The sequence below is a fragment of the Sinohyriopsis cumingii genome, chromosome 1 (assembly GCF_028554795.1).
Source record: "Sinohyriopsis cumingii isolate HCF-2022 chromosome 1, ASM2855479v2, whole genome shotgun sequence".
Lineage (NCBI taxonomy): Eukaryota > Metazoa > Mollusca > Bivalvia > Unionida > Unionidae > Sinohyriopsis > Sinohyriopsis cumingii.
The window spans coordinates 27,405,982-27,424,030 of record NC_142961.1 but is presented as its reverse complement, the minus strand read 5'-3'; the positions used below and the strand labels follow the sequence as shown (position 1 = coordinate 27,424,030).

Below are 18,049 nucleotides of genomic sequence, written 5' to 3'. Positions count from 1 at the left end.
TATCTCGTGGTACTTTTCGTGGATCTGTTTTAATGATCTCTGTTTACTTTTCAGTGCTTTTATTTAATCTTTGTTGTGCTCTCTGTTCTCCTCTCTCTCTCTCTTTCTTATACACTTTGGTTTTCTCTGTTTTCGATTAACCATATCTTTTTCTGTACTTTTGTGTGCTCAGTTTAACACGGTTCGCAGAAACCACTAGTTATTTAAAACTTGGTAACCGTATTTTAAACTCATTCGAATTGTGAATATGTAGCATACTCTATCTCTTTTTTTGTCTTCATCTAAATAAATTTCGACTTATTTTCATCGTACGTCATCTTGCAACTATCTCTTGTTGCAATCAGTATATTACAACCGCCTTGAATATAGCGAAAATAAAAGACAAGATGAAAGCAAGTTTAGAAAAGAACTTAGAAAGGAGAAAATAAGGTAACTTGGCAGTGGAATTTGGAAGACAACATGAAAAACGTACACAGGAACTTAAACTAGCGAAATCCTAACGTTTAAAGTAAGAACTGAGTCTTCAAAAATCGCAAGGCGCTGAAATCACACTACGTGAAAGAAAGGAAGGAAACATAAATAAAAGAATCAATTACTCGATATGAGGTGGCGTAACATTTAAAAATCATCTTGTTAATTAGGTCAATTTAAGTTACAAACCAGTTGTTTCTAAGATACTGACTACATTCAAATGCCTTCACAGGCAAGGTATCTTGGAGGGACAACAATATGCAGAGGCAAAACATGTTGGACTTAACAAAGAACAATCAACCGAAACATATTAACAAGATGTAAAAATATCACTAAATTACAACGGCGTTAATAATTTGGGACAAGACTTGTCTCACCGAGGCAACGGTGTTGTTCCTATGATATATGACTTGTTTCATCGAGACAACCGTGTTGTTCATATGGGACAAGACTTGTGTCATCGAGACAACGGCGTTGTTCATATGGGATAAGAGTTGTCTCACCGAGACAACGGCGGAGGATATGCAAAGAATAGCTTAGTACCAGAAATGATTAAACGAATCAATTGGCTAACGTTTCAGGTAATAAATGGCAAGATGTCTACTAAAAGTAAACATTATCAACTATATTTGCCATGTTGCACTTAAATCTGCTCTCACAGTCAGCATTGAAGATATTGTAAACCTATTCATTCCGTTTTCACTAAGCCAGCTTAAAATTAACTATCTGATAACACAATGACGTGTACCTGACAAACTATTAACATGTGTGTAGTCAGGTATCCATTGCTAACTCGTTTGGGTAATAAATAATATCTGCTAGCCAAAAAAACAGTAACGACACAATTTACATGTAACAGTATGCCCCGGTCTTACGATACGTCATGCTTTCCAAAAGGGCTAGAGAAGTTTACAACTTGTCGACCAGTACCAATGGATATTGAAGAAGTTTTTAAAGATGGCCCTTCCAGTCTTTTCAGCCAGTTCACAACTATGTGCGAACAAATGGACTTTCATCTTACACAATGGTTGCCAATAAGTGACCCAAGAGAGCTATGTTTCAAGAGTCTAATTCCCTGTCAAAAAGTGTACTTCTACAATCATTGCAAAGAATAGATCTTGTTGTTGGGTATTACGGTATTTCAGAAGAACTAAAAAAAATCTGTTTTAATATAGAAATGGCAAAATTGAAATAAAGAATGGTCCGATTCCTGGTGATATTTAGAACCTATATATGTTATGAGAAAAGTCAACGATTGATTGACTGCAATTGAAAACAACGAAGAATGTATTGATATGTAATGTGTGAAACATAACTCAAAAATTAAAACCACTCCGTGAATCGAAAGCTAAATACAAATCAGATAGTTCTTTTGTCTGGAACTGATTTTGTTCCACGTTTTCCTTTCCAATCACCACAAAGTGGTTACTTAATAGAATATATATTTATCTGGTCATTATTCGATATGAGTGTCATTTAATTTCTTGTATCTTGTTTTATCAGCTCTTTGATGAACAGATGTGAATCGTAGCCTGACAAATTATGAATGAAGAGTGGAATAAATGGTAGATAGTTGAACTTCAAATTGCACTTATTATATGTAGTGCGTCTATATAGTCCGACCATGTGGCGGTGATCGAGAACTTTGTTTTCAAAACGTTTTTTTTAGCAAGTGTGAAGATCACATGTTATGCATTTTCTTATCTCAAGTCCACGTACACTGTTTTTTCTGTCATACCCAAAGCACTTGCAAGGCATTTGAATGTAGTCAGTATGTGTAGAAACAACTGGTTTGTAACTTTGATGACTTAACTTTAGGTACATGCTAAATCCACGAATAGCCCTTTTCATTTTCTAACTTTGTTGTTCTTCCTCCAGAACGGTGCACACTGCCTCTACCGCGGTGGTGCATTCAAAATTACAGTAAAGAACATCAAGGAAAATAGTTAGTGACGATAGTTTCGAAATATATATCTTGAAGGCCAGTGTCTTTGTTTACTTACTCGCTGATAGCTAACTTTAATACCCGCGATACCACAACTCTCCTATATATAACATATTACGTATTTCAAATGTAACGTTCTCGCAAATCGCCGATATTTTTTATTTATTTTATTATTGTTTGTTTTCTTATCAGATAACAAATCAAACTAACATTAACTTAAGAAAAAGATGATGGGTGGTGCGATGAATAATAATAATAATAATAATAATTTTATATCAATGGTAAATAAAAATGCAAGGCAACTTTAATTGGCATGTAAACATGTTATCCTTTATTTGCAATTCGTTTCTTGTTTTGTACCTCGAGAATACTGCACGCAATCCTAACGCTTTGGAGTCTGTACACATACATACATACTCTAAGGATGTTTTTAAGATAAGCACAATTTTTATAATCAGTTATAGGTGTAAGTCTCCCTTAAATATGCTAATCACACCCTTGACAAAAGCAGCTGCTGATACGCTTGATCCCGAACAGTAATACTACATGGCATGCTACGCTTGATCCGAACCGGTAATACTACATGGCATGCTACTCTTGATCCGAAAGGGTAATACAACATGACATGCAACGCTTGATTCGCAACGGTAATACTACATGGCATGCTACGCTTGATCCGAAACGGTAATATTACATTGCAGGCTTCGATGCTTAGATAGCTATATTTTGTTATACAGTGCTTTCGACCAAACCAAAAATACACAAAACTACCTAGAACGAATACGCAATCTACAATATCGAGTGGAACTTCTTGTTTCCCAGTGATTTCTGGACGGTTTTAAGACAGGTGTTGGTATATCGTGTCTGAAACGATCAAACATTAGCAACATCTTTTCTTGACTTTTTATTTATTTTTTGTATTAGTTATTTCTTTTTGCAGTTTTTTTTTTAAAAAAAAGTACTAATACAGCAGAAAATAAACGGTTTAATCGAGAATTCATACCCGAGGCTAGAAGAATGAAATCCTACTTACAGTCAAATGACCAGTAAAGCCGTTGTTTGTTTTTTTTTTTTTTTTGGTCACAGAAGTGATTTTTTAAAACAGCGCTAATTGATCAACAACTGTTACAGGTTTGAAATGCCGTACCATGATACCCGGGCTAAGGTTTCCATTTCTCTTGTTTTTCTTTCCCTCTCATATTCTAAAAGTTTTGATTTACTCCACGCTATCTTAAATCAATATTATGACGATTTTAGTTAGACATGTATATAAGCCTTTAATTAAACGTGTATCTAAACAGCTCAATACGCTGAAATTGCACATGGCAAAAATATCATTTATTGGACGATAAGTCATTTTAACTACGTATAATTTGATCATCTTATTATTCTGACGTTATAAAGTATTGAAGTTCTTACATAATATTTTGGCTTTTGTTTAATGTTTCCATCTGTAACAGCTGCATCTGAATGCAAATGTAGCAATTTAAGTGCATGATCACAGTACCGCTTGGCATGGTAATTCTCATTCAACGCATGTTGTTCAATAGCTTTATTTTTAAAATGTTGAATGAAAGAAATTGTCAAGCATTCTAATGCATTGTTAGGGTTCAACGTATTTGACATTTGCAACATTTTGTCATTTAAAGATTAGTTAAATATGTTCACGAACACGAAATTGCTAGACTTCCTGCAGAAAGCTTATTTGTATGTCTAAAATAATAGTATTTTCTTTAATGTAACATTTTGTTTGCATGTCAAATACACGAGCCATTTTGCCAAAGAAACTATAATACATGTATCATTTAAATACTTTAATGCTAGGCAACATATAAGTATTAAAAATCTCTGCCAATAATTTGCCTTCTTATGTTTCCGTAATATATATATATATATATATATATATATATATATATATATATATATATATATATATATATATATATATATATATATATATATATATATATATATCTTGTACAGTCACACAGGGCATATCATTGGCAGATATTATGATCAACCCCAATGTAATCGGAAAATATTTATTTCAATGGCTGAATGTTCATATGATTAAATACAACTTGTGTATTGACTTACCTGTCCAGGTAAACTGCCACACTAAGTTATGTCACATGTATGCAGAGAAAAATACACAGTTCTCTTCATCAACTTTAAAACGCTTTAAATTCCACAGCTTGAATTATAAATTTCACTTCCATAACTTTGTCTTAAGTTCTTTTATGTATATTACTGATTCCTTAATGTACACTTGTGTGAATTAACCTGATTAATACACCTAAAATCACAGGTAACACTTTTTGAGACGGGGAGGAAGGTACATGACGCGTAATTCCCGAGTCACCGTGGACACGTTTACCTATCTGTTGTGTGGTAGATAATAGAGGCAGTCGTAGAGACTCTATAAGGTATACACACTCATCGGAATAAGGGCTAGTTATACAGCATGCAAGTGGCAATTTGAATAAAACGGCGAGTCGTTAGCACTCGATTTAAAATGCTGGATAGCCGTGATCCTTATCTTTCTCACAGGGCAAAGAGCCAAACACTTTATTATGTGCTGTCTGACAAAATCTGATGCAGCTTTATTTACAAATTCGCATTTAATCTTCCCATTGCTATGTACATGAGTCGAACCACTTGCCCGACTAAATGACAGTAAAAAATACTGGGCGATTGGTAATACAAGTGTTATTTTTACATAACACAAAGACTTTGAGTACAGGCGAGTCGTGCCAAACCGTAACACTTACACATCCAGACCTTATGATGATTAATTGAATAACATCTTGTATCAGGTTTTATTTTGCTTGTTTTTTTTGTTTGCTTTCTGTTGTTGTTTTTTATTATTATTTTTTTAAAAATAAAATTAAACAGAGCTTGCTGAAATTCTAATCAAGTGATTTATTATAAGAAGTTTCATTTATTCAAAATATTATTCATTGGAATTCCAAAGTACCCGATAATATTCTTTGAGTGGAACATCAAGTTTTAATTACAGTCAGTTCAGACAAGGATATTTTGGATTAAATTATTGTGATACATCAAAAGACCATTAGTACCTCATCACACTCCGGGCCACTGGTACATTAGAACATTGGAGACTACAGGCACATCAACACATTCAATATCGGAATTCATTTGGAATACAGCTGGAATTAAATTTGAACTTCATACATTCGGACTTGTGAGAGAACTTTTAGGACTGTTTAGGATTTAATTCTCAACACTCTAAGATTCTTTCAAATTTTCATTTTGTAACGTAGAGAAATAAATTATTTGTTGAATTTGAAAAAACTTGTTTGTTTTCGTTCTTTTTTGTTACATACCTATTTATACCATGTGCTCCATTAAGCTGCAAAAAACGTGCTGTTATAATAATTAAAAAGAATTATATTTTCATACCATGTTCTGATATTTTTCTTCTAGGTTATATTTGTCATTGTGTGAACGTGCTGCATTGCAAAAGGTTATATGATGGACCAAGTGGTCGATGGCCTTGGATTGAATCATCTATCACATCTCACCAGTCTGTTAACACATGATCGTGATTTTCGTTTCTTTTCAAACGGGTACCTTTCTATTCCACAATCTCCCTCTTCCCTTTCTGGTAAATATCTGTCTGTATCTGGTCCCAAATTGTTGAATATTATTCTTAGTTTATAAATTCAAATCCTCGAGTCACTGGTAATGATATTCAGACTAATATTCCAATTTTGTTGTATGTGCATATTTGGTCGTTTTTATTCTTTTAAATTAATGATATTATCATCTAATTTACATGACATTTTTATCAGAGATTTAAGTAGGTTTATGAATTTTAATTAAGGTATATACGATGTAGAAAGTATAAACATTTTCGAGGGCAATAAGGAAGATTAGTTTTAATAATAATAATAATAATAATAATAATAATAATCTTGATTTAACGAGGAAAATACAGTTGTCATGAAAGATCCATCTGCCATGTGGTCCTCAAGTTTTGCAACAGGTTATGTCTGAAATTGTTTTTAAAAAAATATCACTTACGCTAAAGTATCCTTGTAAACGTACTCACAAATATTTAAAATGACTTAATATGTGCAACTACAGTGTTCAACACATACATACACGAATGCACTACTGTACTATACAAATTTCAGCTTGTCAGATCAACACATACATACACGAATACTGTACTGTACACAGGTATACACATTTCAGCTTGTCAGATCAACATACACATACACGAATACTGTACTGTACACAGGTATACACATTTCAGCTTGTCAGAAGTCATAGATACCAAGATGATTTTGATTTTCAACACTTGACAGGTCTAAGTCTTTTTGAGTTAGAAGTTAAGTCCATGTCAGTATATAGGTGCTGCGTTGTTCCGATTGTCATACTTTTCGTTTTAGAGGCATTAAGGGGCATTCTATTTTGATGTCACCAAACTGATGTATGGTTGAAGTCGATATGAAGTTATTTTCATTGTGGTCAAGAGATTTACCGGATGAATGCAGTGTAGAGTCGTCAGCAAAAAAATATGTGTTACAGTGCACTGGATACAAGGCTAAGTCATTTATAAACAGTAGAAAAAGAAGACGGCCTAATGTAGATCCTTGAGGAACACCAGTTAAAATATGACTAGTTTCGGAAGTATATTTACCTTTGCGAACACCCAAGGTCTGCCTGTGGTCTGTTCGTGAGATACGACATGAACCAAGCAAATGAGTTTGAAAAAGACCTGTGGGCTAATATTTTTTTTAATGAGCACCGAACGTTCAACCAAATCGAATGCGTTTTTTAAATCAATGAAGATTGGACCAGTAAGTTCACCTGATTCGATCTCTAGTAGCCACTGGTATATAAGTTTCGTCAATGCTTCCTTCGAAACCCTGATTGTGATTCCCGTAGGAGTTTGTACTTGCTAAGATATCCGACAAGATGCTTGCTGACATGTTTTGCAATAAATTTTGTTAAGTACAAATAGAACAGACATTGGTCGATAGTTGGATGGGTCATTCTGTTCATTACACGTATGAATTGCAAATTTCAATTACTGGAAATTTACAGGAAGTGATACTGTAGTTAATTACTTCTGTCAATGACCCATAGATTAATAAAGCCGACATTTTAAGAACTTTTGGGGTGAATTCCATCTAGACCTGCTGTTTTGTTAGAGTCTTTTTTATTGATTATATCAATATTATCAGTTATTGTCTTTAGGGGGTATTGAAACTAGGATGATTGGATACTCTTTCGTTCAAGAAGGTAAAAAAGAGGTTTTGTTGAATCGTAATATTATCAGTATAACTAGTGTCATTAACTTTAATTTCACATGGATTTAGAGGTGTTGGTTTCGTTGAAGTTAGTTCTTGCAAGTGATTAAAGATGGATCTTTTATCAATTTTTTTTACAATGAGTGGTTTGACATTTTCCCGCCATATACGATAATTTGTAAAAGCTTTACTGGTTTCGATTACGTTGCGCCTCAGCGATTATGATCATTAGTATGATATTCTGGTTGTTGTAATTGTGTAATCCATTTGATTTTATGGGGAGCATGTTTATTTTTGACATTAAGAAAACAGCGGTTCCAGAGAGACAGGTCATAATTGGGGTCTATATTAGAGAAAGTTAATGAGCTAATATTTTGCGATAATTCAACAAATTTTCTAAAGCATCGGTATTGCATATACGAGTGCAAGTTGATATTCTTTCCGTTATGTTGCCTACGTGTTGCACATATGGGATAGCGATCACTAATAGAGAACAGCGTACGTTTATCTGGTAGAGGTTGTCAGGGTGGGTAGTGTAGATGTGGTCGATCAACGTTAAAGTACATGTTGTTACTCTTGTTGTGGCAATTATTACTTGTGTAAAGTCTTGCTGTTGTATCATATATAGCCATTTAGTGTTAGTGTAAGAGAGGAAATCAATATTAAAGTCTCCAATTATAATTGCTTCAATGTTAAAGCTAAAGCAACCTCTAGCTCGTATTCGGGTTGGTCAGTCCATGACGAGAGGGATTTTGATGGTCAGTAAGCAGAGCAGATAAGATAGATTTACTATCGAGGTAACTGAACTCGATCCATATTAATTCTGCATAGGATATTTCTAAATCTATTCTTCATCTGCACGTTACGCTGTTCGAAACATACATGACTATCCATGCTTTGATGCTTTGGCGTCGATCTCGTCTTTCCAATGAAAAGTTGCTAATATAAATATCACAGTAGGTACATTAGTAGTATGAAAGTGGGTATTTTGCCTCTTTTGTTTCCTCTCCCCTTTTGGTCTCTGCCACACGTCCCAGCCTTTACCTCCACCCCATGACTTACTTAGCCCATACGTGACCCATTTATATTTAGCAATTTTAAATTTCCACATAGGTGACCCAGTGATGGTGGGGTAGTAGAGGCTAGAACGGTTGGCAAGGACCCAAAGGGGACAAAAAGGGCAAAGCGCTCTCTTTTTTACTACTACAATACAATCTAGAAATATTTCGCTTAGTCCAACTACCGCAAGGTTGGATTCATGGTAAAATGCGTTTTGCACTGAGCTTGGAAAGTTGCAAACTTTTCTTTTTTCAAGTCAAATGATTTACAATGCACATTTTTTTCTAGTTGTGGTGGAATCTATGACAGCTTCACTTCTTATTTCCAAGCCTGAGGAAGAGCCATTAAAACCTTGGCATGTACAATAAGAATTAATACTTTGGACGGTAAGACACTCAGAAGAAATTTCACAAAGAACACGATATTTATTTTTGACTGAGGTACATCAGTTATCATCAGTGTACCCATACGATGTACCTAATGTTTATTATTATGGGTAGGTACATCACTTGTGTCATGCATGTGCTGTTGTTCAATCGACGTGTCCCTCTTCCAGAGCCTTATATTGCAGACAAGTTTGCCTCGATAACCATGCCATATATTCTGTACATTTTGGTTGTCTTTCCATCCATTACGAGCTTGCATTGCACCGCCTGGGCTTTTCTGCTGCCTATAACGGAATTGCATAGTTGGGTAGTGCTTACGTTGATAGAACTTAACACTGCACATTTTTCAGTAGGTTTTAGCGTGTCCGGGCCTTTCAAGTGAATCACGTCTGAGTGAAATAAAGTAGATATTATCTGACCCTACGCAAGCAAAAAGATGTTGTGGTATGATATGTCTGACAGGTTGACATATCTGTCAGTATTTATCAATATGTCATTATATTGCGTCATGTCCACGTACCGTCTTGGAATAAGGCCAGATAAAACGACATGATCTACCTGGATAAACATTTGGGTTCATAAGGAACTTGTAACTGATCTCAAACTGATTTAGTTCCAGACTAACATGTTATCCTCTTAAAAGAAAGGAATTATTTGCAATTCATTATGTAATAATAATAATAATAATGGTAATAATAGCGACATTTATTCTGCAAAAATCAGCCAGTATGTATTTTTAATGTTACATGATATGTGGATTAGTGATTTTGAAGTGAAATTGTCTGCTTCTTATGTTTTGAGAAAGGACATTGTGGTCACAGCGTGATAAATACAAGCACGTCTGCACACATGCACTGAGGGTTGTCCGGGAATAGTTAAATGCATATCTCAACATTGAACCACGTACCATATAACACTGTATTTGTTTATATCGGTCATACGATTTGGCAGGTTATAATTGTATCTTTTGTGAAGAAGAGCTAGATGGGCATTGATTTAGTTCAGTGGAGAGTGAAAATTAGAACATAAATTGGATCATAATTACAGCTATTACAAGATATTCTCCAGGTGTTGAAACTAGATTCTCATAAGCCATTCAACTGCTGCTCTTTACATTTTGGTAATACACAACATAGAAGAAGCAATCCTGTACAAACTCAAGGAGTCGGGCAAGAGGGCTTCCCCGCTCAGACAATATCGCAGTTATATCTCTTCGATAAGTTTAATAATAATAATAATAATAATAATACTAACAACAATACTATTTTCTTTATAAGGATTACACATTTGGTCATGAAAGATCATGTCCCATGGTCCTTAATTTTTTAACAGGTTATGTCATAAAAGAGTCATTTACAAACAGAAATTGTTGCACACATAGTCAAACAGATTTAAATAGATTAATATGTGTAACTATAGTGGTCAACGATTACATATATGAACGACCGCTCAGGTGGCCTAGTGGTTAGAGCGTCCGCCAAAGATGCGGGAGGTCGTGGGTTCGATCCCCGTCCGAGTCATACCAAAGACTTACAAAAATGGTACTAAAAGCTGCCTCGCTTGGAGCTCAGCATTAAGAGGTTAGTGTTAGGACTGGTCGGCCTAGTTTCAGGATAATGTGACTGGGTGGGACATGATGCAACATGTCTGCGGTATGATGCCCCAGTGCTAGACATCACTATAAACTGCCACATTGCAGGCATCGTAGCGATACGACTGAAAAATTGTTAAAGCTACGTTTAAAATCCAAAACACAACAACATATATGAACAATATACTATACAGAAGTATACACATTTCAGCATGTTAGAAGTCATAAGTGTAATTCGTACTAGAACTCCACTACGTCCATCTCATTTTTGTAATTTAAACAATCCGTCCAATGAAGCTTCACCAATACAAAATAGGCAAATCAATGCATGGTTTCAAAAAGGCAACGCATATTTCGTACATCTGTAATCCAACTTGTTCACTGAACTGAACTGAAACGTATGACAGATTTGATCATTTTTATTCGGTTGTAAAGGACTTGCTATAGAAGAATGCTATTTTGACCCGTCTATCGACCTGTTGATGGTTTGCAAAAAGGAACGAAAAATCGGGATGCAAAAATTGAACAGCTGGAGGCCCATTCATTTGGGGAGAATCTCGTGTTTCATGGTTATTAGTTGAAAGTGAAAAACAATCGTGGACGGAAAGAGAAAATAAAGTGCAAGTACACGATTGTCATTAGTTGAACTTGATAAAACAAAACATTCTGATTCAACGAGCACATAAAATAAACAACGGTAGCCCACGACCGGTTATTGTGAAATTATCTTATTATAAAGATGAAGATATGATTTTAAAGGAATTCAGCTCATAGAGAAAGAGAAGACTGGAGGGATAAAAAATAATCCAGAGAAAAGGCACAAACGAATAATGGAAGACAAAGTTTGATGCAGAATTCAAACGAGGTAGAAAAGATGAATGACTGTGAGAGTGATACGTGTTCATCAAGACCTGAACATTATATCAATCAATACATCCACAAAGGTAAAGGGGTGTTCTTGAGATACGGCAAGCTAATTGCAGAATGGAAGACAAATATACCAGTGTGAATAAGCACCAAGACCATGTTGATGAACAAAATGTGTTATATCACAACCCAGATAGGACACTCACTGGCTAATATCCTGTTTTTCAAAATTTTAAAGCTTTGAAATGTTTATTTTAGAACATATCAGGTTTAAAACTTTACTTAAATCTCAGTCTTCTGGTTGTGGTGGTGGTGGCTTTGTGAGCTTCCTCTCTAACTGCGATATAATTTGTCTGCTAGAACATGGTAAATACTTCCGATTAAATGGTTCACTGCAAAGGTGCGAACCAGATCACTTTCATACCAATAGGAATTCATGGAAAATTGTTGCTTTTATTAAAGACAAGGTTAAGAAAGCACTAAATGTTCACGAGACAATTCATACAGCCTGCAATAAGATACTTTGGCTACATCTACTAATTATGGTATGTTACATGACGTTATATTATGCATCGTATATATGTCACTAAATTATTCTTCTATCCATGCATTGCATTCTTCTGGGATAATACGTACTTTAAAACCTAAATATAGAAAATAACAGAATGCAATCCTTACGTACAAATAAAGCGAACATTTTATATTTATCTAAAAAATCATACAGCTGAACTTCAGTAACCATTTTTTTCCACACCTAGACTTGTACAGCAAGCGTAATGGACGTGACTTGTTAGCATATTTACATCTGATTTTCGCATAGAGATCTAAAAAAAATGTTGCATGTAAACACACTTTAAAAGCACCAACCAATGTGGACAAAATTATTCCATGTAAATACGACCAAGTAAAATGTTCGTAGAATCCATAATATCCTTTGTTGATGTCAGCAATTATTTATAACATTTTTATCATTACACATAAACACAAAAATTGGTGGTCTTCATGTGTTATCAAGATAGATGTGTAATGTTGGTCACGGCTAAGATTCCGAGTTTTGTTCTTTTTACATGAAAATGCAAGCTGAAACTATAAAAATGTTCAGTATTTTTGGACACCATGTTTTATGCATCTGTCATCATTTTCTCCCGCTTATAACATTCATTGAAATTTAATTACCATTCGATTTCTATATGCCGGTGCCTTAGATCCTACTGACTGGTACTACGACTTTCGCTTCATCTGAACAATCTTTATTGAATCCTTGCTAAGTGCTAGAGGAGTGGGTTTGAGGGGACTCGCGTTAAATACGGAGATGACGCTTGTCCTAGCGGTCTGGATAGTTTCCTTTCTGTTATCCTCAAGACAACCATTGAGGAGCATATTCTTGATCTCTTTAATATCCTGGCTCATGGATTTATTCTGTTCTCGCAAGGATCTCATCTCCTCCCACTGTTTCTTCATTACATCCTTCATCTTTTGAACCTCCATCTTCATAGACTGGGACATTTTGGCTAGCTCCTCCCTAAACTTCAACTGTATATTATTCTTGTCGTTCTCAAGTGACCGTATTTTGGAGTTCTGAGCGGTCACTGCCTCTTTTGCTTTCGATAACTCCTTCTCCAGGATCTGGAGATTTAACCTCAGGTTATCAGCCTCCTTTCTGAGAGCCGCTATCTCATCATGCTTGTCTCCATACGCCGTGCCGTCTTCAAGTCGGGTCTTCTCCTCTGTAAGCATGGATATCTCGGCCTGTATGTCGTCCGCATAGCCTTTGGCATTCTCCACATCTTTTTCAAGGGCTTCAAGTTGTCGCCGGAGGTCCCGAATCGCTTCTGCCTTCACTTCGTTGTCTCTCTCTAGGTCGGCAAGTTGCGAGTCCTTCGTCTGCAGCTTCTGCTTCATATTTTCAATTTCATTGTCCTTTTCGTGCATTTGGGAATTGGTCTGCACAACAATGGCTTGCTTCTGCACCTCATGGTGCCTAGCATCAAAGTCTAGCCGCAGTCGGAGAGTGTCAATCTGCTTTTCCAGAGTCCGGTTGATACAAAGCAGCTGTCCCACCAAAGTAGTTTTGTCTTCAATATTGTCCTGCTTCTCCACGTCGCTCTCTATGGAGTCAGCGAAGGATTTCGTCTCGTCAGCGTTCGATGAGGCTCCCAAATCATCGTCCTCTGATGCCTTCTGATAACCCTGGCCATCCACCCTGAATTTCGGAGCACTCTGTGGACAGAAATAGGGATCTTTATACAAAAACTTTAAAAACTAATATTTTCTAGACTGAGCTAGCGGCGGTTTGTTTAAAGTAAATATTTTAATGTTTCCTTCAGATTTGATGTTGAAATATGCAGATTGTTTGTTATACTAACTGCCAATTATCACGCTTGTAGTTGAAAACGGACACCTCTTTGTCTTTTTATTAATTCTAAACCCTATTCCTCGTATAAGTTTAAGTTTCTGAAGCGAATAACATATTTTTCTTCTTTTTTTTTTCAATGTACGCAATTGTGTAGTGACAGCTGGTTTTGTGTCATCTTTCTGCTTACTGGATTGTCTTTGAAATTCATTTTAGTCATCCATATTCGCTACAAGTTTTTCCAATGCTTGAGGATAATTTTTAAATAGTCTTGCAAGTGTAAATGATTCTCAGCAATTTACACCAACTTTCCTACCATGTAATCCATTATTGTCAAACCTCCATTTCCAGAGAGCTACTCAAAGGAAAATATCCAAGGAAAGATTGCTGATTAGTTAAAAGAAATTGGAATGTTTCAATATCATGACCACAATTAAATTTTGACCAGTAGGCTGTTATTTTGGCAGTACGAGTTTTTTTAATGAGATCACAATTGCGTGTATTGTCTGAAAGTTGGTGTAAATTAGCAGAGACACCTGAAATATTTATGTTTAATGTAAGCTAATAACATTGTGCTGGTGAAATTTTATCACATACTTATAGAAATAAATGCAGACATCTTCACCTTGGTGTGCCTACATATCAATACAAATGCAGTCTTGAAAACTTAAGTGATCTGGCACAAGATATTTTGATAATCTCTGCCTTTTAAATTCGTATGGGTACAAGACGTACAAAAGCTTTTTGAAATGGAAAATTTCTCCACATAAAAATGACGCCCAAAATACATTTAAGTATCACTGCAAACACGAATATCATAAAGAATATTGCGGGATAGACGTCCAACTGCCATTTCTTCTGTTAATATGCAAACTTCATCTCTTCTCTGTTTATCAAATTGGTCACTTAATTGAATGGATTTTAACACAGTTTCCACTCCAAACATAATATTTAATTAGTGTTTTGCATATTTTAATAACAAGCTTAAAATAGATACTTGTATAAAATAACATAAAACAAGAATAAAAAAGAGTCATCTTCCTTTCCAACACGTATGAGACTGACAACAAAGCAAAATGAATAAACGACGCACGCTAATGATACGTGATATTGAACTGTAAATGGTAGGAAACACACAACCGATGTTAGCCAGTAAAAAGACTGCAACAGACACAGACAGACATTGCACAAGTAATCGCATGGAGTTGACAAGCAATTTCTGCGGCGTAAGCGTATATCGCTAGATTTCAGAACAAGACGTTTACGGTTTGGTTCCTGCCAAGGGGTTTTAAAAAAAATCTGTGTAAATTGGGAACCACCCCAATGACTTAAAATCTGCCACAACATAAGCTACGATCGAAATAAGCTCTGCGAGTTGAGAAAATACCTACAACAAGGCACAACACAAAGTTAAAATATAGCATTGTGTGATTGATGCACATGAGCCTCGTGACAAAATCAATATGTGCAAACCATATACTTACAAGAAAGTTGCATGCCAAAAAAATTTATACAGACAATATAAAAAGTAACGTACAAAAACCACGTGACTAAGATAGCATATGTACCCAATATGCCAAAAGTAGATAAAAAACCTGATGTACATTTAAATTACAAAAGTTAGTCCACCACCGATTTGTGTGTGTGATTTAACTACTACTAGAGGTAGAATCTACTGACAATGCGATCCGCATTTTGAGAAAGGTCAAAGGTTACACATGAAAAAATTATGTATGTATTAAAATACCAACGGCTATGACTACACATTTAGCTGAAATCAAGATATAAGTTCAAAACAGAAAATATATGCATGTAATAATTTCAGACAATTGGCAGTCATTGGTTGTTTTGTATGAGAGGATAGTTAAGTACATACCACCGTTTCATAAGTACATGACAGAAAATGTTTTACGTGTTCTAGTTTACAAATAGTTCTCACCTCCATCAAGCATAAAATAACAGTGATAAACATATGTACGTTCATACAACAACAACAAAAACACAGGAAGCAGGTACAGATATGAGAGAGAGAGAGAGAGAGAGAGAGAGAGAGTGGATCACCTTACTAACTAAGCCCCGTGATGCCATTTTTGGTCTTTTTGATCTTGTTCAGCCTGTAAATAAAAAAAGAATCTTGACATGATTGTGTACATTGATGTGATTTTGAAAACGATATTAGAGACAGGTTTTCAAACTCACTGTCACTAAGTAAAATTTTACCAATGAGGAGCATGGGATCCGGGAAAACAAGCTAGGACTGTTCTAATCTATACCGGAGATGCGGAGTGTAGAACTAAACAAACCAGACACGTTTGGACCGGGCGGTCGAAGTAGCCATGGATTGGATTTGAGAAAGTCATCATAAAGGATCACTACTTTACGTATCCTTACTTCATGCCTGTATTTTGGTCTATTCAGACGTCAACAAAGACTGTCTCAGTTGGATTGGGAGTTTCACAATGTAAACATTTCTAAACGCTATTTAGTGTATATACTTCAGAAGTTGATAAGGATCTTGAACTTGGTAGGGCTCAGTAGTCTTTTCAAGGCCGTCTGAATATATTGATTTTCGTGATTAAAAGTCATTAGGGCAGATTACATGTTCGACGACAAACAAATACCGTTGTAGATACAATGACTGTAAAGTTTAGAATCAACTGGATAAAGAGAATGACAAAGGTTTTGGTGCTGGCTAAACTGATTGAAAGGCTTTTGGTGAAGGCTAAACTGATTGAAAGGTTTTGGTGCTGGCTAAACTGATTGAAAGCCTTTGGTATAAGTTGTTGTTGTTGTTGGGTTTAACGCCATTTTTCAGCACAAGATAGGCTATACAAGGCGGCCAGTATAATTGGTGGAGGAAGAACCCTGGAAAACCCCAGGAAGAACCACCGACCCACGAGAAGCTACTGGCAGGCTTTCTCACGTACCCACGTTAGCCGAGCCTGAGACTCGAACTCACGCAGACAGGTGAGATGGCAGTGATCCGTAACGGTGAGCGCTTTAGACCACTCGGCCACTCGGGTCCCCCTTTGGTTGTTGTTGTTGTAGGGTTTTAACGCCATTTTTCAGCACACGATAGGCTATATATGGCGGCCAGTATTAATAGTGGAGGAAGAACCCAGAAAAACCCCGGAAAGAACCAACGACCCACGTGAAGCTACTGTCAAGCTTTCTCACATACCCACATTAGCCGAATCCGAGACTCGAACCCACGCAGACAGAGGTGAGATGGCAGTGATCCGTAACGGAGAGCGCTTTGGACCACTCTGCCACTCGGGGCCCCGGGCCCCCTTTGGTATAAGCAAACTGACTGAAGGCTTCGATATAAATAATTTGGAAGATAATCATATGGCGAATAACAATCCTTTCAAGTGCACTGGATCCAGCAAGGGATCACGTGTGTCAGAGATTAAGATAAATGCAATAAACTGACAACGAACAGTTCTGAACTATATATATATATATATATATATATATATATATATATATATATATATATATATATAGTATCTAGCTAGCATGAACGCTTTCACTCTTGAATGAGTCTTTTTCAAAGGCAAATACAAAACATAGACAAACAAGACAAACAAATAAAACAGAAAAACGGTTATGTTTGCGAAATGTACATGGCTGTCTCTACAGGAATTAGACCTTTTAACTTTATTATGTTTCAACTAGTGTATTTCAGCCTGTTGCTGAGACTGGAAAATATTTGTATTGACCTAGAAATTGACATAACACTTATTGCAATTGCTCACAACCCCAACTGGAGTTCCCAAACTAGGACAGAAAAGGAATCTTACTGGATACGATGCCTTAGAGCATTGAAACTAAGCGGTTTAAACCAAGAAGACTAGGAAAAAGATAACCATGCACAAATAAAATTATCTTTGCAGCCGACACATTTTCTTTTAAATAATTCTCTAAATTTGCCTAATAGCCTATGACTACAATAACAATGAAATATCCGGGATATAATTTGCGCTTACATAAATTTACATAAAAAACAGATGTCGTTGTGCCTCATCAATTTCTAGGCCAATACCAATATTTTCCATTATCAGCAACAAGCTGAAATACACTAGTTGAAACATA

At 35.8% G+C, this 18,049-nt stretch overlaps 2 protein-coding genes across 3 annotated transcripts in view; both read right to left on the bottom strand.

The window, feature by feature from the left end:
• Window positions 1–4,887, bottom strand: part of LOC149806587 (uncharacterized) — a 31,918-nt gene extending 27,031 nt beyond the window's left edge. The window contains exon 1 of the mRNA XM_089955158.1: window positions 4,514–4,887. The gene's annotated coding sequence lies outside the window, so the exon portion shown is untranslated. The remainder of the gene's footprint in view (window positions 1–4,513) is intronic.
• A 7,153-nt stretch (window positions 4,888–12,040) lies between these two features.
• On the bottom strand, window positions 12,041–17,252 carry LOC149806586 (uncharacterized). 2 transcript variants are annotated; one of them, XM_089955139.1, is made up of 3 exons: window positions 17,140–17,252; window positions 16,016–16,068; window positions 12,041–13,821 (listed from the first exon to the last, which is right to left on the bottom strand). In XM_089955139.1, the coding sequence occupies exons 2-3, from the start codon at window positions 16,040–16,042 to the stop codon at window positions 12,823–12,825; spliced, it is 1,026 nt and encodes a 341-aa protein (XP_089811265.1). In that variant the 5' UTR covers window positions 16,043–16,068; window positions 17,140–17,252; the 3' UTR covers window positions 12,041–12,822. The 2 variants fall into 2 exon arrangements, with proteins under 2 accessions (XP_089811265.1, XP_089811258.1); XM_089955132.1 differs by lacking the exon at window positions 17,140–17,252 and adding an exon at window positions 16,175–16,442.
• Between the last annotated feature and the right edge of the window lie 797 nt (window positions 17,253–18,049).